General features: G+C 45.0%; 2 protein-coding genes across 3 annotated transcripts; one reads left to right on the forward strand and one right to left on the reverse strand.

Moving 5' to 3' along the window:
- Positions 1 to 381: 381 nt before the first annotated feature.
- On the reverse strand, positions 382 to 8,154 carry LOC142898675 (oxysterol-binding protein-related protein 2-like). 2 transcript variants are annotated; one of them, XM_076041754.1, is made up of 14 exons: positions 8,034 to 8,154; positions 7,575 to 7,723; positions 7,343 to 7,454; positions 6,843 to 6,918; positions 6,290 to 6,424; positions 6,073 to 6,170; positions 5,772 to 5,954; positions 5,537 to 5,644; positions 5,340 to 5,429; positions 5,114 to 5,240; positions 4,496 to 4,615; positions 2,782 to 2,905; positions 2,596 to 2,686; positions 382 to 2,312 (listed from the first exon to the last, which is right to left on the reverse strand). In XM_076041754.1, the coding sequence occupies exons 2-14, from the start codon at positions 7,609 to 7,611 to the stop codon at positions 2,210 to 2,212; spliced, it is 1,404 nt and encodes a 467-aa protein (XP_075897869.1). In that variant the 5' UTR covers positions 7,612 to 7,723; positions 8,034 to 8,154; the 3' UTR covers positions 382 to 2,209. The 2 variants fall into 2 exon arrangements, with proteins under 2 accessions (XP_075897869.1, XP_075897870.1); XM_076041755.1 differs by having other exon boundaries at positions 8,029 to 8,094.
- Positions 8,155 to 8,279: 125 nt separating this feature from the next.
- LOC142898674 (uncharacterized) lies at positions 8,280 to 20,515 on the forward strand. Its single transcript, XM_076041752.1, has 9 exons — positions 8,280 to 10,242; positions 10,978 to 11,202; positions 12,223 to 12,381; positions 15,467 to 15,538; positions 15,642 to 16,793; positions 17,169 to 17,288; positions 17,833 to 17,879; positions 17,968 to 19,171; positions 20,026 to 20,515. Exons 1-9 carry the CDS (start codon positions 9,616 to 9,618, stop codon positions 20,182 to 20,184), a joined length of 3,765 nt encoding a protein of 1,254 aa, XP_075897867.1. The 5' UTR covers positions 8,280 to 9,615; the 3' UTR covers positions 20,185 to 20,515.
- The last annotated feature ends 1,057 nt before the right edge of the window (positions 20,516 to 21,572 follow it).

A 21,572-nucleotide genomic window follows, 5' to 3' on the forward strand; every position in this document is an offset into this window, starting at 1 on the left:
TGCTTTCTATGAAGACAGACCAACGTTAAATCACCGTCAATAGTTTGAACTGAAAATAAATCTAAAGCTTGAAGCCAAAAATTTCAGATACATATTTTAAATAGCTATTTATAAATGCAAAGGGATTTAAAAAGTAAAAGGTATGCAACAGATTAATTACCTTCATGTTAAACTGCAGAGGGGATCTGTTAATTCCCACATTCAGAGACAATAAACTTGACATCAAATTACACGCATGTCTGTTCTCTTAGGTTTTACTATTACTACCACTTTGAAAACATTTTTTTAGTTTAGCTTATGGATGAATTTATGTTTACAGTAGAGACTATAATTATTATTTAAAGGTCAAGGGATAGGGAAAAAAATCCCACAGACTGCTCGTTTTCAATAATCCATAATTTATTTCTCCAATATGCCACAAATGCATATGACAGTGTGAGAATAAACAGTATAAAGAGGAAAAACACAATGACTAGAGATACACTGTAAACATGTCCAAACAGATGCGCGACAGGAACCGGGGATGGTAATGAGTGTGAGACCAGCGCTCTCTAAGAGTCAGCAGACCTCTCAAAGTGCTTTTCAATCAGACAACAAATAAAGTAAGCAACTGTAGGAAGAGACGATGGATATTTCACAATACAATATGTGCGGCGGACTGTGAGTGCTTAAATGTGCAGTATATTCAAGGTTAGTACTTAGGAGATGAAAATGGAAAACATCTGTAGATGGGAGCAATCACACCTCTGTGTGGTTAGTTGGCATCGTTAGCACACAACATTCATCAACTGCAGCCTCGGCAGTGTCAGAAGCTCTCACTGGCAACTCGCTGAGAAGGAGTGAAGTGTTTCATTTCATTTTTTTCACATTTCAGGAGGCTGGGTGGATCTTTTTGCATAGGTTTACAGTGACTACAGAGTTCTGTCTTGTTTGCTGCAGCTGTTTCTCAAAGAAGCTTTGTACTGGTGGTGCAGTTGACTCGAGTCGTCAAACAGGAACCTCTAAACACATTCAGAGACAAATCTATCCTAAAAAAGTAGGGTAAAGGGAGATTAGTAGGGATTTTGTGTTTAAAACTGCATCATCCTTTACAAGTAGTTTTTTTGTTTTAGCGTCAGTGTGTTACATCATACACTTAAAGAATCAAACTTTAACTCCAAAACTCTGAAACTAACTCACTGACTCAGACCTGAAGGGGAGGATTTGAATTGCAGCCAAAACATTGTTTTTTTTTATTTTATTTCAACCTACCACATCACAGACAGTCCTAAAAAGTCAGACATGATTAAAATCAATGCAATACAAAACAAAGAAACAGGTTATTGTCATCTGTAAGGCTCAGGATGTATTACCAACACGACTTACTTAGTGTTGAAACCAAAGTGCTGTGTATCCCTTTACGTTAACGTTATACGTGACTGCATTTACACTATACATACTTAGTGCAGTAAAGGTTGTTTTATTATGGCTTTCATTTGTGTGCAGAATTATTTTGGTGGCCATGCATGCACCAAATATAATACAAATCTATGTTACAGTGGACAACAAAACAATGTACCAACAATAACCGCTTACTGTGTCAGCAAACTCTATTCTCAGCAGCTTTAGTTTGAGTCTCTGTTAGAGGAAAACGATCACGTGTGACATGTTTCCGGGATGTTTATAGTTAGCTAAAATAGACATCTAGTATTATAACAGCTGAAAAGTAACGGATGTGTTTAAATAACCCCTGATATTTAAATGTATTAGTGTGTGTATACATTTGTACAGATTTTTATTATGGTTGAGTACCTAAACTAAAACTGAATATATCTTCAGGAAGTCTTAACCGTTTGTCCTGCAGCAACATCACACACACACACGCGCACGCACGCATACACGCACACACACGGTTGCCTGGTTTAAAAACTATTGCCAGTCGAGTGTCATCATCTGAATCGTGTTGAGGGCATATAAAGATGAAGATGTTAACATCTACAGTGAGTAAACTCTAAAGTTCTCCTTAATAGAACGCAGGTTCACAGTCATAAATCAGAGAAAGTTGTTTGTTTTGATATCAACTCCTCTGCGATGAATACAGTGACACATAAATCCTAGTTGATGGGGAAAAAATAAGAAGGAGGAGAAGAAGAAGAAGAAGAAGAAGAAGAAGAAGAAGAAGAAGAAGAAGAAGAGAGAATTGCTTCTGTAGTTGCAAGCACCTCCTGCGTCAATAGATGTCAGGACAGTCAGAGAAATTCCTGTCAAAGTATCCGCCTGTGTAGATCCAGTCATCAGTTCCAGTGTGGGGATTTGTTCCCAGCTGGAACCACCTGCGAGGGGAGAGGAAACACACAGGAGCTGAACCATATTTCTACGGAAGCCTGGTGTGGACAACCTAGCTCTCCTGACAAGCGTGTTTCGTATTTAGGGTGAACGCTGACGTCATCAAAAAAAAAAAAAAAACTGGAGAAGAAGATGAGGTATCCAGGTTTGGGTGCACAGGCCACTGTAGCTCGCTGGCAAGCTCAGGCGGGGGAAGAAGAGTGAAAGAGAGATGGTCTTTGTGAGACACTACACGAAGTTAGACATCTTCTAAATAAACGTGATGCTCACCTTGTTGTCCACTCCTCTTCATCCTTGGACCGCTCCCTGCGTGAAGCCCTCTGCTTTTCCTCTAGCCGCTCTTTTTCGTTACTGGCTGCGTCTGTGAGAAGAAGTCGGGTATAAGAAGACTCATGATTCTCGTGACGCAGGCGCAGAAACTGAAACACTATGAGGTTAACATGTGGTCAGCGGTACCTATGTCTCCGTTCTCCATCGCTCTGATGTCTGGCCTCAGCCGGCAGTCCGTCGGCGCCAGCAACCTCTCCATCCCAGGCTCCAGTTCATTTAGTGTCATGGCAAAGCTGGTGAAGTTATACATCTGAAGCAGAGAGCAAAGATTGTCTTTATCATGTTTGTTTTTTTTCAATTAGGAATTTTATAAAAAAACATTCAGAGCCTTTAACCTTTTTCCCAAAACATGCACCTAACAGGGACATTTATACTTCTCACTTACAGGGTACAGTCGTTTCATTTATTACCACTCTGACACGAGTGAAAAATAGATGCATATTTTCTTTCGAGACCACCTCATTTCTAGAGGTAGTCCTGTTGGAATATGTGAGCGACATAGTGCACATTCCTGCAGCGATGTGTAATCAGCAGTGATAAATATGTGCCATGCACGTCCTAAAGAAACAGGAAGAACGAGCATTACCAGCCCTGGGATGTCAGCCTCCCTCTGCTGACAGAGTTTGAATACTTGTGGGTCCAGAGTCATGGCAGAGTGGCAGGTTTGGAAGAGATTTAAACCTTTAGGTTCTCTGATGATACGACCGTTTTAACTACACTGGTTTAACAGCACTGGTACCATGTTTTCAACCCTGTAGTGAGTGACCTTCAGATGTGTGACCGTCTGTGAGCGCATGTTGGCCGTTTAAGCACACCTGCGGTGATTTGTCTGCACGCTGTGTGCGCAGCAAAAACCCTGAGGAACTCTACATCAACTAATAGTAGTTAGTGGTAAGTGTGAAGAAGACACAAACATTGCTGGGCTACTGAAAGGCCCATGACTCAACATTTTGCTGGTATTTATTGTTACAAAAGAACTTGGCACTGGGCTCAGAGATTGCTGTTACCTGCTGGCTTTCTTTTTATTGACAATTAGCTCGTTATGTAAGAAACAAAAACAACATGAGCTACTGTTTGGTGGAAATGAACTGTTGAGATTTAAAACTTCCTCACGGTCTCTTTCCATTCTATATTGATATCGTCCCGTTTTCATAGCGGGCTCCTGCCCAACATTAATCAAAGAACTCCATAGACCGCCACAAAACAGCATGGTCATCCATGAGCATCTAGCAGGCAGTGCTGTCACTAACCTGGCAGAGGTATTAGTGGGGTGTCAGTGATCCTTGTGACAACACAAGCGGCTGACTTGCAGAACTGCAGGATTTAGCACACGCTTACCACAAAGTAGAGCAAGCAGAGGAAGTGAAGGACTGGCCGATAATATGATGCATAAAGGAGCATTTTCAACATCAGGTCAAGGGTTGTGTGCATTGTTCACATACCTCATGGATAAAATCAACATTCATATATGTCACCTGTCATTCCCTCTAATCTTCCCTCTAAGGCAGCGTTTCTCAACAGGTGGGTCGCAGAGCTGTTTTGATTGGTTCACGGTTTCAAAGGTTGCTTAAAATATATATATTTAGAGAGAAAATGTTGGGCATTTATTTTGCAGGACAAAAGGTGTGCTAGCGTTTTTATTTTTTGTGGAATAAATTTGAGCGCTGTGGAATAAATCTGGGTCGCGACTTCATTATTAGGACAAAATGTGGCTTCCTGAGTGATTGAGAACCACTGGCTCCAAGGAGCTCAGAAAATAACTTATGGGAGTTGTAGGAAGTGCAATGGTGTCTGGTTATTGCAGCCTGGTATGGTTTGGGTGTCACTGTGTCATGTTCACCTTTGCTGACTGAGCAGGTCGCGGCGCTATCCTCCACAGTAAGGCACTTCCTGGTATCACAGTCACAGTTTCTTGAACTTCCGGCATCTCGTCTGCTTCCTCACTTTCACAGCTTAGTTCCTAAAAACACACACACACATACACACACATACACACACTGAAGATCATCGGGCTGGGCTTGACCGAAGTGACGCAAACGGTACGTACACTTCATGTGCAAACAGGTGATTCACAGAACTACAGTCGCCACAAGTTCAACACGTCTCTCAAGCAACGATGCATGTCACTGCAAGGCATTATGGTTAAGTGCTGGCAATGAACTAACCATACACTACACTTGGACCATAACTTGTACTAGACAACAGCAGCAGCACACGATAGATGCCAAATACACTTTTACCTTACCTTCTACTAATGCCACTGTATGTTATCGTGAAAGGAGAAGATGCCGTTTGAGAAACAAATCCACAGATTACTTTACGTTATTAGTCAGAAACAAACAAACAAAAAAAAACCAACACATGAAAAAAGACACAACGCAGGAGAAACCTCTGAGCAGCCTGTCAGTCTGTGGAAGATCAGCGAGCTCATGTGTTTTTAGTCAAATCTGAGTCTCACCGGTTTGAGCTTTTTAGACTCTCCTGCAGTCTTCTTGTCTGATTTCCTGTGCGTGTCGTAGACTTTGGGCTCCACGCTGTACATGCACTCCGTCCACTTTCCATAGAGCACTCGCCGCTTCTTCTTACTAAATCGGCGGGCGAAGACAACAGATTCAGTTGAGATTTTTTTTTTTTTTTTTTTTAAGGTGGCGTAACAAAGAGCATTGCTACAGATGGGCTCCTACCTCTTGTCCTGGATGTGACCTTCCACCTTGTGCAGCTCTTTTCCAAACATGCCACAAGGTTTGAAGTTCAACACACACTTATCGCCAGTGCTGATGAAGAACAGGTCAAAACAAATACCAAAATTCAATGTTGCAAACCCTTTGAAATCCATACAAATAAGTTCAAAAGAAAATAACACCGGTTGCATTATGTTTACCTGTGGTTGATTATCTCTACGGTTCCATATTGTTCGATCCAGAGTTTCCCCAAGATGATATTGTGCACACAACACATTGGGTTTGTCCACGTGTATGTTTCTTTATGTCTGCAAGAGTTTTACAGAATATTCAGGGGGGTTAGTTTGAAGGAAAAAAAATGAAAACACGACAAATGCACGCGAAGCACCACAGGTCAAGAGGAGTGAGTGTGCAGATGTTGACAGTCTCACTCACTTTAGTAGCTCCAGTGTCATCGTCCCTTTGGGCTCAGCCTCCACACTTTTGCCCCAGAACTTGAGTTTTGGGTAGATGGAGCCGTGGAACTCGAACTCTTGCTTCAGAGACTGTGCATGGAAGGCACTGACAGGTGGGTGGTGACTCACCTGCTCAGAAATCAATCTGTATCCTTCCTCCTCTCTTGGAAGAAGCAATACATAAAGCAAATGAACACACAAAAGAAATCAATCGACATTGTGTCTAATCGTGTCCATAAAATCGAGACCAAGCTTCTCGACTCTGGTCCGTTATCCCATACCTCATCATCTCGTATGTTTCTCCCAGCAAAGGGTTAAATGGCTTTCCAGTCCTTTCCCATTGAGATGCAACAGCCGAAACGGCAAATGCAGCAACAAACTATCAACAGACAGTGAAGTGATTAAGATCACGATAAGATGCTTAAGTTGTTTTACTCACAAACATAACTTTAAACAAAACACTAAAAAAAACATGGCACCAGCCCCTTTATTACCTACCTGCATGCGGTCTATCGAGTCAGACAAACTGCAGGCTTTGTAGATGAGGTGAGTGTGTTCCATGTACTCGGACATTCTCTGCAGAAAGCTCAGCGGTTCGTTGAACACAACTGGCATTGCTATTTTGGACAGCTCCTGTGAGTGCACACGAAAACGTCACACAAACGAGCAGGCAAATGAGCAGATAAAACTGCAATGGTGAACTTTAGCGTGGACTTCAAGAGTGACACTGATAACCTCACTGACACGGCTCTTGCAACACATCTTTAACCAAAACCCATTTTGCCCAGATTAATTCTGATCTCACGTTCCTATTTTTTTTTTTCTGATGCACGACATTCCCCAAGCCAATTATAGACGAGCAGATAAAAGATCAAAGATTTCACATGTGACCCTTAAGTAGCGTAGCTCATGTTACTGCCCAAAATATCACACAGGAGCCAGAATCCGAAGCAGAGCAATTGCAATTTTTCACAGTGCCTATGGGGAGTGAAAAGCATAAGAGTTGGTGCTCTCTGGTCCTGGTTTAAAAAGGAAAGAAAGTTAAACTCACCATGCCGATGCATTTCTTCAGTATGCTCCAAACACTGAAATTGTTTTTGGAGATCATCTCACTGGGCAGATTTTTCCTGCGGGACATTTAGAGAGGTGTGTAGTCAGTAAGAACAAGAACAAAAAAACACAAAATAAATGTAAAAAAAAAAAAAATAAATAAATTCTCAGGGTTCTCTGGCTTCTGTGTCAAAGAAATGAGAGCCTGATGGAGCGGAGTACACCAAAAAAAAATCCAAAAAGCATCAGTCTCATCTGACTCTACTACTATCAGGAAGCACGCTCTCCACACACTCGACAATCTCACACACTGCGGAATGTGACTGAAGGCGTCCCGCGCGTGCAGATGAATGTGGGACGGGGCCTCTCGGTCCTCCCTCAAGACAAACGTGGTCATGTGGTTGCATGTATGAACACACACAGTCATTGGCATGCCATGCATGCATGCATGCATGCATACTGCACCACCCTCATCCCGCCCCCACCTGCACATCCGATTACCTGCGCTCCCACACTCCATTTTCCTGTGTGCTGCCGCCGCCTGTCACCTTCTTGCTGTCAAACACCAGGGCATCTTTGAAACTCACCTCACCGGAGTCATCTGACTCCAGCCCTAGAAGGGAACAAGAGTGGGAGGTGGGGAGGAATTGATGGGTGACAGGTGTACCAGACAGCAGGTTGGTTTAATTGAGGACGTGCCTGGATAGATGGATGGATGGACACGCTTTCTCACCTGTCTCGGCGTCGAAAAACTCTTCTTCGCTGTTCATCCTGAGCGATTAGACACACACGGAGAGACTATGCAGACGTCATGTTTCCACCGTCGGCCTGTCCCCGCGGTGCAGCCTCCCCCCAGACATCTCAGACAGCCAAACACGCACACTGCAAAAAAAAATATATATGTAGTAAAAAAAAAAAAAAAAAAAAAAGCACCGACACGTTAGCACCCGGAGCGATATACGGCAGCGGGAAGGTGGAGAATCGCGCAAATGCACTTGAATGAAACAAATGCCGCTTTAGCCTTTAGCGGCTAGTTAGCCGCTATGCGGCTAACAAGCAGTGTCCAGCGCGACTAAAAACTGAGTTACGGCTAAAAAGTGGAGTGGAGACGCTAAGTACAATGTGACATCACTTAAAAAAAAAAAAATGGACGAGTGTGTGGGATGGGAAGTGTTGTTACACTTAACTACACCTGAAAGTCAAAGTCAAGTTGCGGCTCCACAAAGGTAAACATCAAAGAGAGCTGTCCCTCGAACGCAGAGCGGAAGTGGATTGCAAGGACACCTTGAGTGACGGCCTCGTCGGCGAATCAGGTCACAGCGTAATGCTCGGCCAGATGACACGCTCCAACATAGACCGTGATAAATATGTTCCTGACAAAATTCCACATTCACAAATGTAAGTTTAAACGTAGAAAAACGTATTTTATTGCTTCTCACAGTGAGGTTAAGCAGTACATCTACTCAATTAAGTTTTCTCTGAATCAAAAGGCAACAAAAACCGTGAATATTTGTAAACATTTGGCAATTTCTTGTAAATCCCTGTTCCACCTGGCAAGTTATGTGATGTAGTGATTCTTCTGTTTTATGTTGAAGACTCTCAATTTTGCAAACTTTGCACATTATCATAATTTTAGATTGAGGATCTACTTTTCTGTAAACTTTGCAAGTAATAAATAAAGTTTTTTGGGAAGAAAAAGATTGAAATGCACGAAATCAAAAGGGACTTTAGCAAAATGAAATATGAGTTTTGATAATTTGGGTTTTTGTCATAGTCGTAACAGCTCTAATCAAGCGTAACGCAATCATGTATTTTGGCTTAATAAAAAAAGCAATAAAATAATAAAAAACAAAACACCAAAAGTTGTCCACATTATGGTCATATACCATCAACATACACCGTCAACACATATGGTTCCATCGGATGTTAATGGCTTAGTGAATCAATAAGAGATTGTTTCATTGTTTCATTGTTTCATTACCTTTGAATTCTTCAGGGAGGTGTTTAGTGGTTATTTCAAACATCTTAAGCATTTTTAAAAACAAACAGGAAAAGGTCAAAAAGTGTTGGTCAATTCATGCAGCACACCCCACCAAATACTTGTTTATTTCAAAGTGAGTAATGACTCACTTTTTCCACTAAGTGGCAGCTTTGAACCTGTAATCACTTCCCTCAGAAAAACTTTCTCAAAATTTAGATAGTGACTATGAAAATGTGATCAAAAAAGTGTGTTCTTATTTCAATATAGGTAACTGTGGACATTAAAATTTGTTTTGTGAAAGGTGCAGGGAGTAATGTCAAAACGTTGGCGTCACTTAAAATCAAATCTAGTTGTGTAAATATGACCGGAAGTGATCAGGGTTTTACAAAAAAACAAACAAAAAGAAAACGCGCCGAATTAAAATGTATTGATGCCATGTGGCCAAGTTCGAAGCGGATGCGTATCATTCGGGTCGTTCAGGTTGATTCCGCTTTATTTTATGTGACAGAGACTACTTGCATTTTCTAAGTCCTGGGGTCGATGGGAATGCTTTATTTTGAAAACTACTCCCGGAATGAGCTGCTGCTCAGTTCCCCAGTGCGCATTTTGGCCAAGTTTCAGTCTTCAGGATGGAGAAGACCCAGTGGTACTGCCTTTGTCATCTGTGAACATCGGATTGTACTGACTCCAGACTTCTTTTATTCCAATTAAGAATTTTAATTTAATTTAAAAAAAGGGCGAGGCAGAGTTATTACATTTTGTCCATTTGGAGGAGTTGCTGATAAGATTCGGAATGAACGGAGAAAAGAGCGCAAAAGCTGCGCCCAGGGGCCAGAGACAAGCAAAGGCGCATCAGCAGGTTTCCGTCCAGAAAAAGATGAGAGATCCATCGTTTAAAAGTGCGCAAAACGGAACGCACCCCAAAGACTTACAACGTGACACTGTGACGGAGACGAAAGCGGGTACACAGCAGGGGAAACGACAGGGTAAAGTGTCATCCAGCGCCAGCCCCGAGGGTCAGCGGAGCCCCGGCGCGCAGAGGAAACTGTCCGACGCCAGCAACACTTCAGAGGACCTGAGCAAAGACTCCGGCTGCCTGTCCGGGAAACTCTCTTCCGCGGACAGCAGCTCAGAGATGTCCGATTGTCTCTCGGAGTGCAACAAGCGCGACTCGCCGAGCTCCGACAATGAATTAAGCTGGATAGACGCGGGAGCTTACGTGAGCCCGGGCAGCAAGGGGGACGGCGACAGCAAGCTGTGCGCAAAAGCGCCCAAGGAGAAGGGCGCTCAGCAGTCGGCTGCACTGGGCCTCGGTCTATTCCCCTCCTGCGGATCCCTCATGGATCTCATGATGGGAGAGACCACGGACGATCTTGTCAGGGAGATGGAGGATTTAAGATCTGAGAACGAGTACTTGAAAGTAAGTTTAATTCGCCCCTGATTCCAATTAGTTTGATCGAATTTGTCTAATGCGTCTTGCGTGATGTTTGTAATGATTCCTTGATTGAAGCACTCTTCTTGAGTGGTGTGCGCGGTATGTTTTGTGGCTGTAAAAAAAGAAAGAAAGAAGAAGCAGGTTTTCTCCAAATGTTCCTGTCATGTTGCATTTGGATGTGCAGGAGAGAAAGGACAAAAATAAATAAATAAATAAATAAATGACTCTCGGGTACATGAATAAAAACACACCATTACATTTAATTAACATATGTTAAAGGGCAAGGTAAGTATTTAAAGTATGTACAATCTACTTTGTTAGTATTTGATGTAGTCTGCAGTGACTCTTGTTGGTTAACAAACACACAAGAACTGATGAAATTTCTTTTTCCCTTTTTTGACGGCCTCACTTTTGGAAACTTGTGACATCACAAAGGGCAGTGATAACTCTAAGAGTTAGTGCTGGCACATTTAACCAGGTGTTCATCCTGAGTCTGACCTCTGAGACCACCTTGTGGCCACTTCGTTTTTATCTCCTCCAAATCATGTCAAAATCAAAAGTTTTTTGTGTGATGGTGCAAACCGGAGGCCAGTGTATTAGTTTCTGGAGATTACTAGGGAGGTTGTTTGTGTCACCTGAAACAATGTTCATCAGAAAGAGTGTGTGAACAAACCATGTCCCACCTCCATCCCCTGCTGATTCCTGTGTGGTCTGTTGCAGGATGAGGTGGAGGAGCTTCGCTGCGAGATGCTGGAGATGCGAGACATGTTCCAGGAGGAGGAGGTGTACCAGCTGCAGGAGCTGCGGCTGCAGCTGGAGCAGGCCAACAAAAGCTGCCGCATCCTGCAGTACCGCCTTCGCAAGGCCGAGCGCCGGAGCATTCGGGTGGCTCAGACGGGGCAGGTGGACGGGGAGCTGGTCAGGAGTTTGGAGCACGACATTAAGGTGCGCAGCGTGCGTGTCGTGTCCCGTTACTGGAAGCATTGCTCAGCGTCAGTGATCAATTCAACTCTCCAGCTCCTAAATTGGCCTTTGGCTGAATCACCCACAAACATCAAAGATTTTTCTGTTAGTGCCACACACTCCGCCCCCCCCCCCCCCCTCGTCTCAGCTCACCAACAAGTGCTCGTGTTGTTCATTACCGCAGGGAGGACTGTAATCAGTTATGGGGAACTGAGTCATGCTTTGCTATGAAAACTCCCTTCTGTTAGTGAGCTACAAAAAAATCATTAGTTGGAAACCCCTTCATCATGCATCCTGTTTATATATTTTTTTCATACCAAGCAGTAATTATGTGGTGGGCTGTTCACCATGAGCGGGAAACATAAAAGCACAGTAAACTTTATCGGAATAAGGTCAATGGTTCTGCTGCTTAACAAGCTTTGGGATGGCAGCCAGATTCTGTTTCATTGACATTGGGTGTGTGTAGGGGTGTTAGATTTCCAACAGCTTTGCTCTCACACCCACTCAGGGTGAATTCTATCACATGTATTTCCTGCTAACTTTTCTTTATTTTACACGCAAACAACTGCTGTGAAGAGCCAAACCGACACAATAGCAAAACCTCCTATAAAATCTTCAACTTGTATAGCTGAGTGTTTTTGGCCAGAAGTTGCTGTTGATAGAAAGGGATTCAAAGTTACCACATGTAGTTGCGAAATAACCACCAAGAGATTCAAAAGCGAGAAAAAAAGACTGAAAACTCCCAAAAATTTGCACAAATTGCCACTAAGAGACAAAAGGAACAGCAAATTATCTAAGGTGTATTAGTAATTTCTAAATTCTACAAAGAAACACAGAATAATTCAGGAGTGGAGGAACAAAAACAGCCACCTGGGAAAAAGGACAAAAACCAACCCAAACCCAAGTAGGGTTAAGTGTCTATTGTAATCTGTTTTCACCATGCAGACCTGAGATAGTGCACCTGATAACTGTGTCAGCTGCATTAACCAAGGATTCCCACAGGTTGCAAAGAGTGTGTCCCTGCGGCTGTACAATGAGCTGGAGGTGGCGCAGAAGACCAAGTCCCAACTGGAGTGGGAAAATGAGGCGCTGCGGGAGAAAACACAGGAGCTGGAGGTGGCCAAGCAGGTCTTACAGGCTGAGGTGGAAAAAACCAGAGAGGTGAGCTCCGAGACGTGAAACACCAAACTCATCATTAGTCTCAAATGGGTTTGGATAGTGTTGTAGTCAAGACGGCTCAAACCCAGACCGAGACATTATCAAAACCAGAGAGTATTGAATTCGAGACAAGACCAAGACATTTTGGGTTCGAGACCAAGACCAGACCAAGACTTTATAAATTAAACAAAAATAACAACAAAACAGAAATGAAATGACAAGAATCTTTTTTAAATTCAAGTTTGCTTCTAAATCGAACAGCAACATTTCTAGCAATGTATCTTTTAATAATTTTCTTTAACATTTTGCTGCTTTGTCAACTATTTTGAACCAATTTTCAGAAAAACAACTTTTCATTCATAAAATGAAAAAATTAATTAATTAGGAATAAGGGGCTGTGTCACTGTGGGTGCCACAAGCAGAGCGTAAAATGGCAGCAGCTGGATTCTTCTCCGTTATTATCGTGTCATTGTAGTGCTGACTGACTCCTGACCAAAAATCCTGAATCCGTCAAGTCCGAGACCGAGAGGAGACCGAGTAAAAATGCCTCAGAGTCGACGAGACTGAGACCCTTGAAAAGTCGTCTCGAGACCGAGACCAATCTTGAGTACTGCAACAATAGGTTCGGACCACTGCAACTAAACCTGGTGTTCCACTTGCACAGAAGAACACAGACAAAGCGCAAGGTTTGTGCGTGCCAACATTCATTCGTCACATCAAGGCTATCTCAGACCTAAGCTGAAGCCCAAAGAGGGGTATATGGATGGGAAAAAAACAGTAGTGACTGTGACGCGTACTCTGAGTGAATTTGTCCCAGCTAGTGAGAGAGAAACATCAGCTGCCTCCATCCCTCTACTCAGGAATCCTCCTCCCCATTTCTGCTCCCACACAGCTGCACCCATCCCCGCCAGTTGTCCCCCTCATCCCGCTGCCACCCTGACGTCAGGTGACACATGACCCTGGTGCAGATCAATGATATGTGCTGGAGGAGCGGCAGCTGCCCGGTGCCTGGGCAGGGCCGAGCAGGCTGGTATGCTGAATCCAGACTTTCAGTCACAGCTGATATCCTCAGAGAGGCTGTGGGAGATTACAAAAATAGTCTCCCTTCGCTTTCTCCCTTTCTGCCTCTATTAAGCCGGGCTAAATCTGGATCAGTGTGTTATTATGGCATTCAGAAAGGCGGGCGCCCGTCTTCCGACACACTGACCTACAGCCCCGCGCGTGCTTTTGTTCACGGGTGGCAACCACACCCTGATAGTAATCACATTTCCTGTCCACCTTTTATTCTCACCATCTCTGCTGGCTCGATTAGCCCCGGCAATAGCGACTGTGCACCTCGGGGACACGTGTTCGGTTTTAATCCAGGATTCGGTACTTTGGCATGAGCTCAGTCTGGGCCACTCATCGCAGGCAGCTGCTAGTCCCTTTGATCCCAGCGGGGAAATCCACTTAGATTACCTAATCTAGGAGCACAAATCAGCGTACATGGATGCAAGGGAGGATGAACGTTTCAGAAAGTCATACTGTGACTGGACTTTGTGTGACCCTCTTTTGGACTCTTTCTTGGGGGGACACAGCAGTCTTCTTGCTGAGCTGATGAAATCTGAAATCACTCATCAAGCTCGCCTCCCTCTGATGAAGTCTTAGTTTTAAATGAACTCCATGAGCAATTAGTGACAGGAGGTATGAGAGAGAGAGAGAGAGAGAGAGAGAGAGAGAGGCATGTGCTCAATGCTGCTCTGAGAAAAAACAAACAAAACAGAAGTAAGATGCTGCTCCTAGTTGTAAACAACGGCTACTTCTGAAGAGGTAAGCCTGGAAGCCATTCTTACAGAACCGCATGGTATTTTAAAATTAAACCCCAAAACCACTGATGGCTTCATGGTGAGCAACATTTGTTTGCTGATTTGATTCGAGTTTGGTTAAACACCGCAGGGTATAGTGGCTATAGAGGCTAACAGACCTGACTCGTTGACAAAAAAGTGTGTGAGCAAAGTAAAGACAAGAAATAAAGTGCATTATTTTATTTTGAAAAGAAATTGATGTGAGAAACTTTTTTCAGATCATGAAAAAATATAATACTTTGAAGTCACAGTGTATGGGCTCCGCTGTGACCTCAATTTGCAGATTGCAAGCCAGTCTCTTTAGTTGAGGAGATGACTATTATTAACTGTGTGACACCCAGTGTCTAGGACCATGACCTGAGACAATGGCGCCAGACAGAAGCCTGCATTCCTCTCATTCATAGGCTAAAAAAAAACAAACAAAAACAAAATAAACTCAGAGCACAGAAGGACTTTGATGTGAAATAAAGCTTACAGCAAATCTAATAATGTGGATCTCAGGCATCCATAAAGGCGGCAGAAGTGAACAAAAAACATTTACATACCATATATGCCTTGAAGTATACTATATTTGAATCCAGTCTTCATAATTGGCCACATAATGATAGGCTTAACCATATACTAATGAACGCTCTGTGAATTCAGAAAATCCCAGCATCAGCTAGATCTGTTACGCTCCCAAAATTGTTGCTTTCATTAAATGATTGCACATGAGTGCAGGAGTAAGTGGGTGTAAAAGATGTTTGTTTCACTAAAGTGAATGCTGAACCACAGACGAGGATCCTACTGATTTGCAAACCTGAGACAAATATCACCTGCCAAGCCTTGGAAAGGAATCCACAAGGAAAGAGGAATGTTCTTTTCCCCAAGAATAGCTGGTGAAGAAGTGTCTAGTCTGAAGGATGATACGTTTGAACCTGAGAGAGCTAGAGAAAACCAGCCACACCTGAATGAAATTAAAAACATTTGTCAATGGTTGAGTGGCCCTGCGATGAACTGGCAACTTGTCCAGGGTGTCACCCTGCCTTTACCTCATGACAGCTGGGATAGACTCCAGCAGAGCCCTGCAAATCTGAGTGCAGGAGGAAGTAGATATAGAAAATGGATCAATGTCAATGGTTGATGCTCCATTTAGTAGCTAAGGGCTTCAGAAAATACATATTGAAAGCTGTTTCCTGACAAGTTTATTGCAAAAACATCTCAATCACTGTGTATTAACCTCATGCCTTGTTCTTCTTCCTCAGAGCACCATGAAGAGGAAAAGCAGCCGGTCATCATCCAGTAGGGCCGAGAAAAGACTCTCTCAACAAATTGAGGTTTGACTTGTTTGCAATTTTCATATTTAAAGTCAAAAGTTTCTGCACCATTGGACAATTAGAAGTTGTGGCCTACATCACCTGGCTCTCATCTCTGCTCCAGGATGACAGTGCAGATCTCCGGTGCCAACTCCACTTTGCCAAAGAAGAACTCGCTCTCATGTGCAAGAAGCTCACCAAGTTGGTGCTGGAGAGCGAGGCCACCCGCGAGGAGCTGGCCAAATACCGCTCCACCTACGGCGACCTGGACCCTAACCAGTCGCCCGAAGGCCAACAGAGTTACACCCACACGAGGGAGGCGGAGGTCAAAGTGCACCTCAAGCTGGTGGAGGAGGAGGCGACGCTCCTGAGCCGGCGGATCGTGGAGCTGGAGGTGGAGAACCGTGGCCTGCGGGCGGAAATGGGCGACCTGAGAGAGAAGGTGGGAAGATGGGTAGGGGAAGCGGAGGACGAGGGAGCCAATCAACAGGCGTCGGAGGAAATTTTGTCGCCCCCGACGTCGTCGACGGACACGGAGGGAGGTGCGAAAAGAGGACGGACGGTGAATGCGCAGGTGCACGAAAGGCACAGGGGTAAAGATGACGTTGAGACATCCTTGCTCTGTGACCAGACTGAGGTGGCGAGTAATACATGTCACATGACTCGAGAGGGCCCAGTAGGGGGCGAGCGCGCCTCCTCTGCCAGTCCGGAGGCTGGTGATCACGGCAAAAATCCAGTCCAGGGCCTGAAAATGTTGGCAGTTAAAGACTACGAATCTCTGCTGGCTCTGAGAGATCATTCCTGCATTTTGAGTTCCGCTATGCAGCTCCTGATGGCGCCACCGAAAAACGGCCACTCCTCGTCTCCCTCGGAGGTGGAGCTGAAAGGCAGGGCGCAGAAAATGTACTCGCCAGGACCTTTGAACGAGGCCTTGGAGCTTCTGCAGGCCATGTTGCTGGCTTTCATCGAAAGACTGGAGACGTTTCTGGGAGGGGAAGACGTAGATCACAAGGGCGGCCGTGTTAAGGATCCTCACAGTCCCTTCCGTTCGGCCCGAGACTGCGCTGCTCACGACCTGGATGCTGTTAAGGAGCAGGACTGTGCGGAAGACCTACGTACCTCAGAAGTGAAGGAGAGACAACACCCAATGCAGCGACCTACCTCCTCACAACTAGACCACGTTCACAGCAGCTGGGATCCAAAAATGGGACTCTTGCTGCAGATACTGAGGGTACTGCATCAGTGGTGTCAAGTCAAAGGGCCGGAGAAAAGACAGGTCAATGTTCAATTTTTATATATTTTTTGAGTTCTGTACCGAAATCGAAACTTCTGAACTCCTGAAACTTGTGAGTGTTAATGTGACTTCTGGCTGGGACGACATTGGATTTTTGAAAACAGGTTTGAAATTGATTGACACTACACAAACAATATGGAGGCATGTTTTTCCTTCTCGTTTAGTTTCTGTGTGGCTACGGAGGAATAGATTGGGTGGATTCCTTTCCTCTGTGAAACTCCAGAATAGTCATGTGGATTAGAAAAGTCTCTTTCCAGTTGCAAATCGGTGAAATTTATATTTTGAGTGAAGTTTGCCATTACAATGTTTGTATCCAGAGATTAAATTGCATTAAACATGTGTGTTGTATTTATCCAGGGTAAAGACAACACCATGTCTGCACTACAAAGGCTGTTGCAGGACCTTGGTGCAGAGCTCCAGGGTGAAGGAGTAGAATTTGGAAGCGTGCCCAAAGCTTCGCAGGCCAAGGCAGCTGAGGTGAGGACGGTGTTTAACCCCTGGATGAGGCCGCGATACAGCGGGAAGTCCTGCTGATCATCTGTCACCGTGGCTGCATGTCCTACTGATAGTCGAGTGGGGCATCGTGAAAAGACCCACTGCAGAGTATTTAGGCTAATCCTTGTTGAGGCTGCGGCCAAACAGGACAGGCCTGCTCAAATCTGCTGCGGGAAGCGACGGACTGATTCTGTGCATTTTACAGACACGTTCATAGGTGCACAAAATGTAACATATAGCTGTTAAATCACACTTTGATTTTTCGTTTCCCAACACGATGATGCAAATACTACAAATACATTTTCCCAAATGTCAACCACTGGGTTTATCAACCACTGGTTCAGTTTATCTAGTATTTCTTTTCACTATTATTGGGTTTCTTAAATTATTTTTAGACCAGAGTCAGAAATCTAAAAACCTGTTATCCTGCTTTCATGACACCATTTGAAACCAGCGACTTGGTAACTGATCTACGTGTTGCCGTTACAAGCAAATGTAAAACAAATATTTTCTCCTCTTTGTTCAGTGTGCCGTCAGCAGCACTGCCGAGCCACCACATCCCAAAACCGGCAGGTCAGTCTCCTCTCTCTGTTCACACTTCATCCAGTTTGTTCCCGAGGTTGCTGGCATTCAACCCATGCACCTCTCACTGTGCTTGTAGAATGGACGCATCAATCGGAAGACGACAACGGCAGCACTTTTCTCCGGGCGACCACTTGAGGAAGAACTGGTGCTACGTGAACCAGGAGGTGGCCCAGCTGGACCGAGAGGACCCCGTTAAGACGTGGGACCATCTAATCATGCCGCTTAGCTTTCCCGACCTAGACTTTGAGCGGATGTCCTTGGCGAGGAGCCACACGGCCCCGGAGAGGTCAGCCGTCCGCATCTACTACAGCCCCCCGTCGGCTCGCCGAGTCCAGCTGGCTGAGTTGAAGCAGAGCCCTGTGGCTCTTGACGCCGAGTCCCTGGACACCACCCCTCCCTGGTTCACACCGCCCACCTCCTTCTCCACGCTCTGCATGGGCTCGTCCGCCAACCTGAGTGATGACATGAAGGAGATGACGGCCAGCTGGAGGCCGCCGGTGCCCGGCGGCTCCCCGGGTATGAGGCTCCGAGGGCAGCAGGAGCGCTGGGTGGACGTGGCCTGCTCGGGTACGCAGACCCTGACCAGGCCGCAGATGGTGAGCGTGGGACTGCAGACGGATGGCGGCTCAGTCTCCCTGAGGGGGAGTCCGTCCCGACCCCTGAGCGCTTCTCTGGTCTCCTCACGCTCCCACCACATCTCCACCTCACTAGACGCCGTGCCCAGCAGAGTCGAAAGATCCAGAGGCTCCACCTCCTCGCCAAAACCGTACAGGCGACACTCTGCTTCCGGGACATCGTCTCCGCCCTCCTCCGGCAGTCTGAGCTCCTCCTCGTCCAGAGATCGGGCAACGTGGAACGTCTCTTCTCAGAGCCCTGGCAGCGGCATCCCGTGCTTGCGGCAAACCAGCCCGAGGAAGATGGCAGGCCAGAGCAGCAGCAGCAGCAGCATCAGCAGCAGCAGCAAGCCTCCTAGCAAGTCGGCTGGAGCAAACCGCTACGGCATGGTGACGGAGTTCCTGCGCAGGGTGAGCGGCAGGGCGGAGAAAACCACGCCAGGGTCGGGCCCCAAGACCAAGAGCATCTCAGGTCTCAGGAACCTGGAGCGCGTCCCGGCGAGGACCCCCGCAGCTTCACTGCACCGCAACGACAGCGTGACGAGGGTCGTCAACCAGAGGTTCATGAAGCAGAGAGAGGAGGCCGGTCGGCCGGCCCAGAAGGAAGAGAGGGAGAGCAGTCAGAGCGGCGGCGTCCGACACAGCTCCAGCGCTTCCACAGCAGAGGTGAGTGGGACAAGTGACGCGTCTGACCACAATCTGGTGCACGCTGGGATTTTTGCGGGGCTCCTGCCGCAAATTATTGTTGTATTGCGCAAGAACTTGAGAAACCAAAGACCTTGATGTTCCACAGCGCTTGACACAGAGATGCTCTTTTTTAGTTTAGTTTCTTTTTCTTTTTCAAAGTCATATCAGAATAAAATGCCAGACTTTCAGGGTGCAAAAGCAGGCAGTGGTTAGAAGCAGTTGTTAGGCCACGACCAGACAGGAGTAATGCAAAGGTGAAAGCTACAAGCTGAACAAAATCCCCAAAACAACAAGACAACATTTGAAACTTGCAGTCTTACGGGGTAAAACAAGAAAAAACAAAACAGCATAGACCCTCCAGGATTAAAATCTTATCAAGAAATTGTTAAACTGACAAGGGTGAGTCAGAGTGAACAGGAAGTTCAAATGGGGATGAGATACACTGGGACGTCAACAATGTATTTCAACAGGAAACAAAGCCACAGCCCCCCAAAACATGACCTGGTTCAGTTTCAGGGAGGGTCCCGCTGTTGTGCTCTGGACTCTCTGTCCTATTACTGACATTTAAAAAAAATATATACCATGAAAAACACAAAGGTATTTGGTTTGTTTCACACAATCATGAAAAAAAGCTATCCAGCTTCACCACTGATAGCATATGTCTCTCGCAACAGTGAGGCAAAAACACTTCCAGTGAGTGTCAGAAGCTCTCAAGATGTGACATTGGGGGATATAGATTTTATTTTTTACACTTTTTGGTCTAACTGCATGATGCGCTGCCACAAATCAGAATTTGCAAATATGCTTTTTCTTGCACTCTCTCTCTCCAACAGGAAGGAAACTACGACTGCAGCTCCACCAGCTCCTTGACCTTCTGCTTTGCACGCTCATCACGCTGCACCCAGAGACTGGGATCGCAACAAGGCAAACTCCTCAGACACAGATACTCTTCTCCAGCCGGGGCAGCAGCAGACCCGCAGAGCTGTGGGTGATGGGACTGGACAGCGGGAGAAGTTGTCCCAGCCACAGAGAGGAAATAAAACCATTTAGTTCAAATGTGAACAACTGCTAGATTGCTATTCAGGGTTGTGTCCAAAAAATGGGAGTTGCTTTATAGCCCAGCGGTGGTGCAATTTAACGTGTTCTTGTACAGGCAGTGCTTCATTTAATCACTAAATCTTCAATGCTGTCTTTGCGTCCTAAATGTCAAATGATAATTTAAAACGCTTTCATGAGAAACCATTCAGCTTTGTACCGTCTTTTAACATTGTTTTATAGAGAATAACACCCTGTTTTATTAAAGATAAACTTGTGAAATCAAAAGCGGATGGTGTGTGACATTGTGATCGTATGAATTGTTTCTAGGGTGTGAAACCGCCCGACGAGGCAGAAACCTGTGTGCTCCTCGAAAGCGGGGCTGCTGGTTGTTGCGTCACACTCTTAAAAAAGAAAATAGCTGCTGCTAAGTCGCTCATGAGATTAAGGTTTTCTCTCCTGTTAAAACCATGATCCTCCTCCTCCTCCCGTCCCCAGTCATCGTGTGACAGGCCAGACTTTCACTGCTCCTTTCAGCTTACAAACAAACACACCGCTACGTTGCATTGCATTGCCTCTGAAGATGAGAGCCAGTTATTGGAAAGGTTAATGGGAACAGACAAGGCGAACCACTTTGACTCCTGTCGCTGGCAGCTGTCTGGCTGTGGTCAAGGCCAGAGCGGCGGGACAGGAGGAATCGCACAATGACACGGTGTCACATTTCCATTCAACACCGATGTTGGTCCCCTGTTACGGATAACACACACACACAGCAATATGGGTTACATCCCATGGGAAGGACATCAATTCACTAAAGCCCAATTTTAAAAGAGTAAATAGGTGGTGAAGTGAAGAGCGGTAAAGAACAAATGTAGTGAAGGAAAAAAAAAATCTATTACATGGGCTGATCCCGATGTTCACAAATAATAAATATGTAATTAGGTGATTAATGCTGTAATATCTTTGGCTGTGCACTTATTTTCTGTTCTGTTTGCAGTATAACCAACATTAGTTGAATTACATTAGAAATGTTATTATACTTGTATTCCCTGAATTATACACAAATAAATATGCTTATTGTGAACTGTCTATAACATTGTCAATACAACTAAGAATTATCTAGCCTGTAAACATGGCCAATTTTTATATGCATGATAATAAAAAAAAAGATTCTACGTAATGTTGCACCTTTATTCATACTGCTTTAGGAAATTCGTTAAACATTTCACTTCGTCAGCCAACACGATGATGTTCAAGACTAATGTTCTATTTGTAACAGCTGAAGCAAATGGAGGGGGATCAAGTTTGTTCAGTTCAGGATAGAAATTCCACTGTGTTACAGTAC

The sequence above is a fragment of the Nelusetta ayraudi genome, unplaced genomic scaffold (assembly GCF_046127955.1).
Source record: "Nelusetta ayraudi isolate G7.1 ecotype Tasmania unplaced genomic scaffold, CSIRO-AGI_Nayr_v1 ptg000070l, whole genome shotgun sequence".
NCBI lineage: Eukaryota > Metazoa > Chordata > Actinopteri > Tetraodontiformes > Monacanthidae > Nelusetta > Nelusetta ayraudi.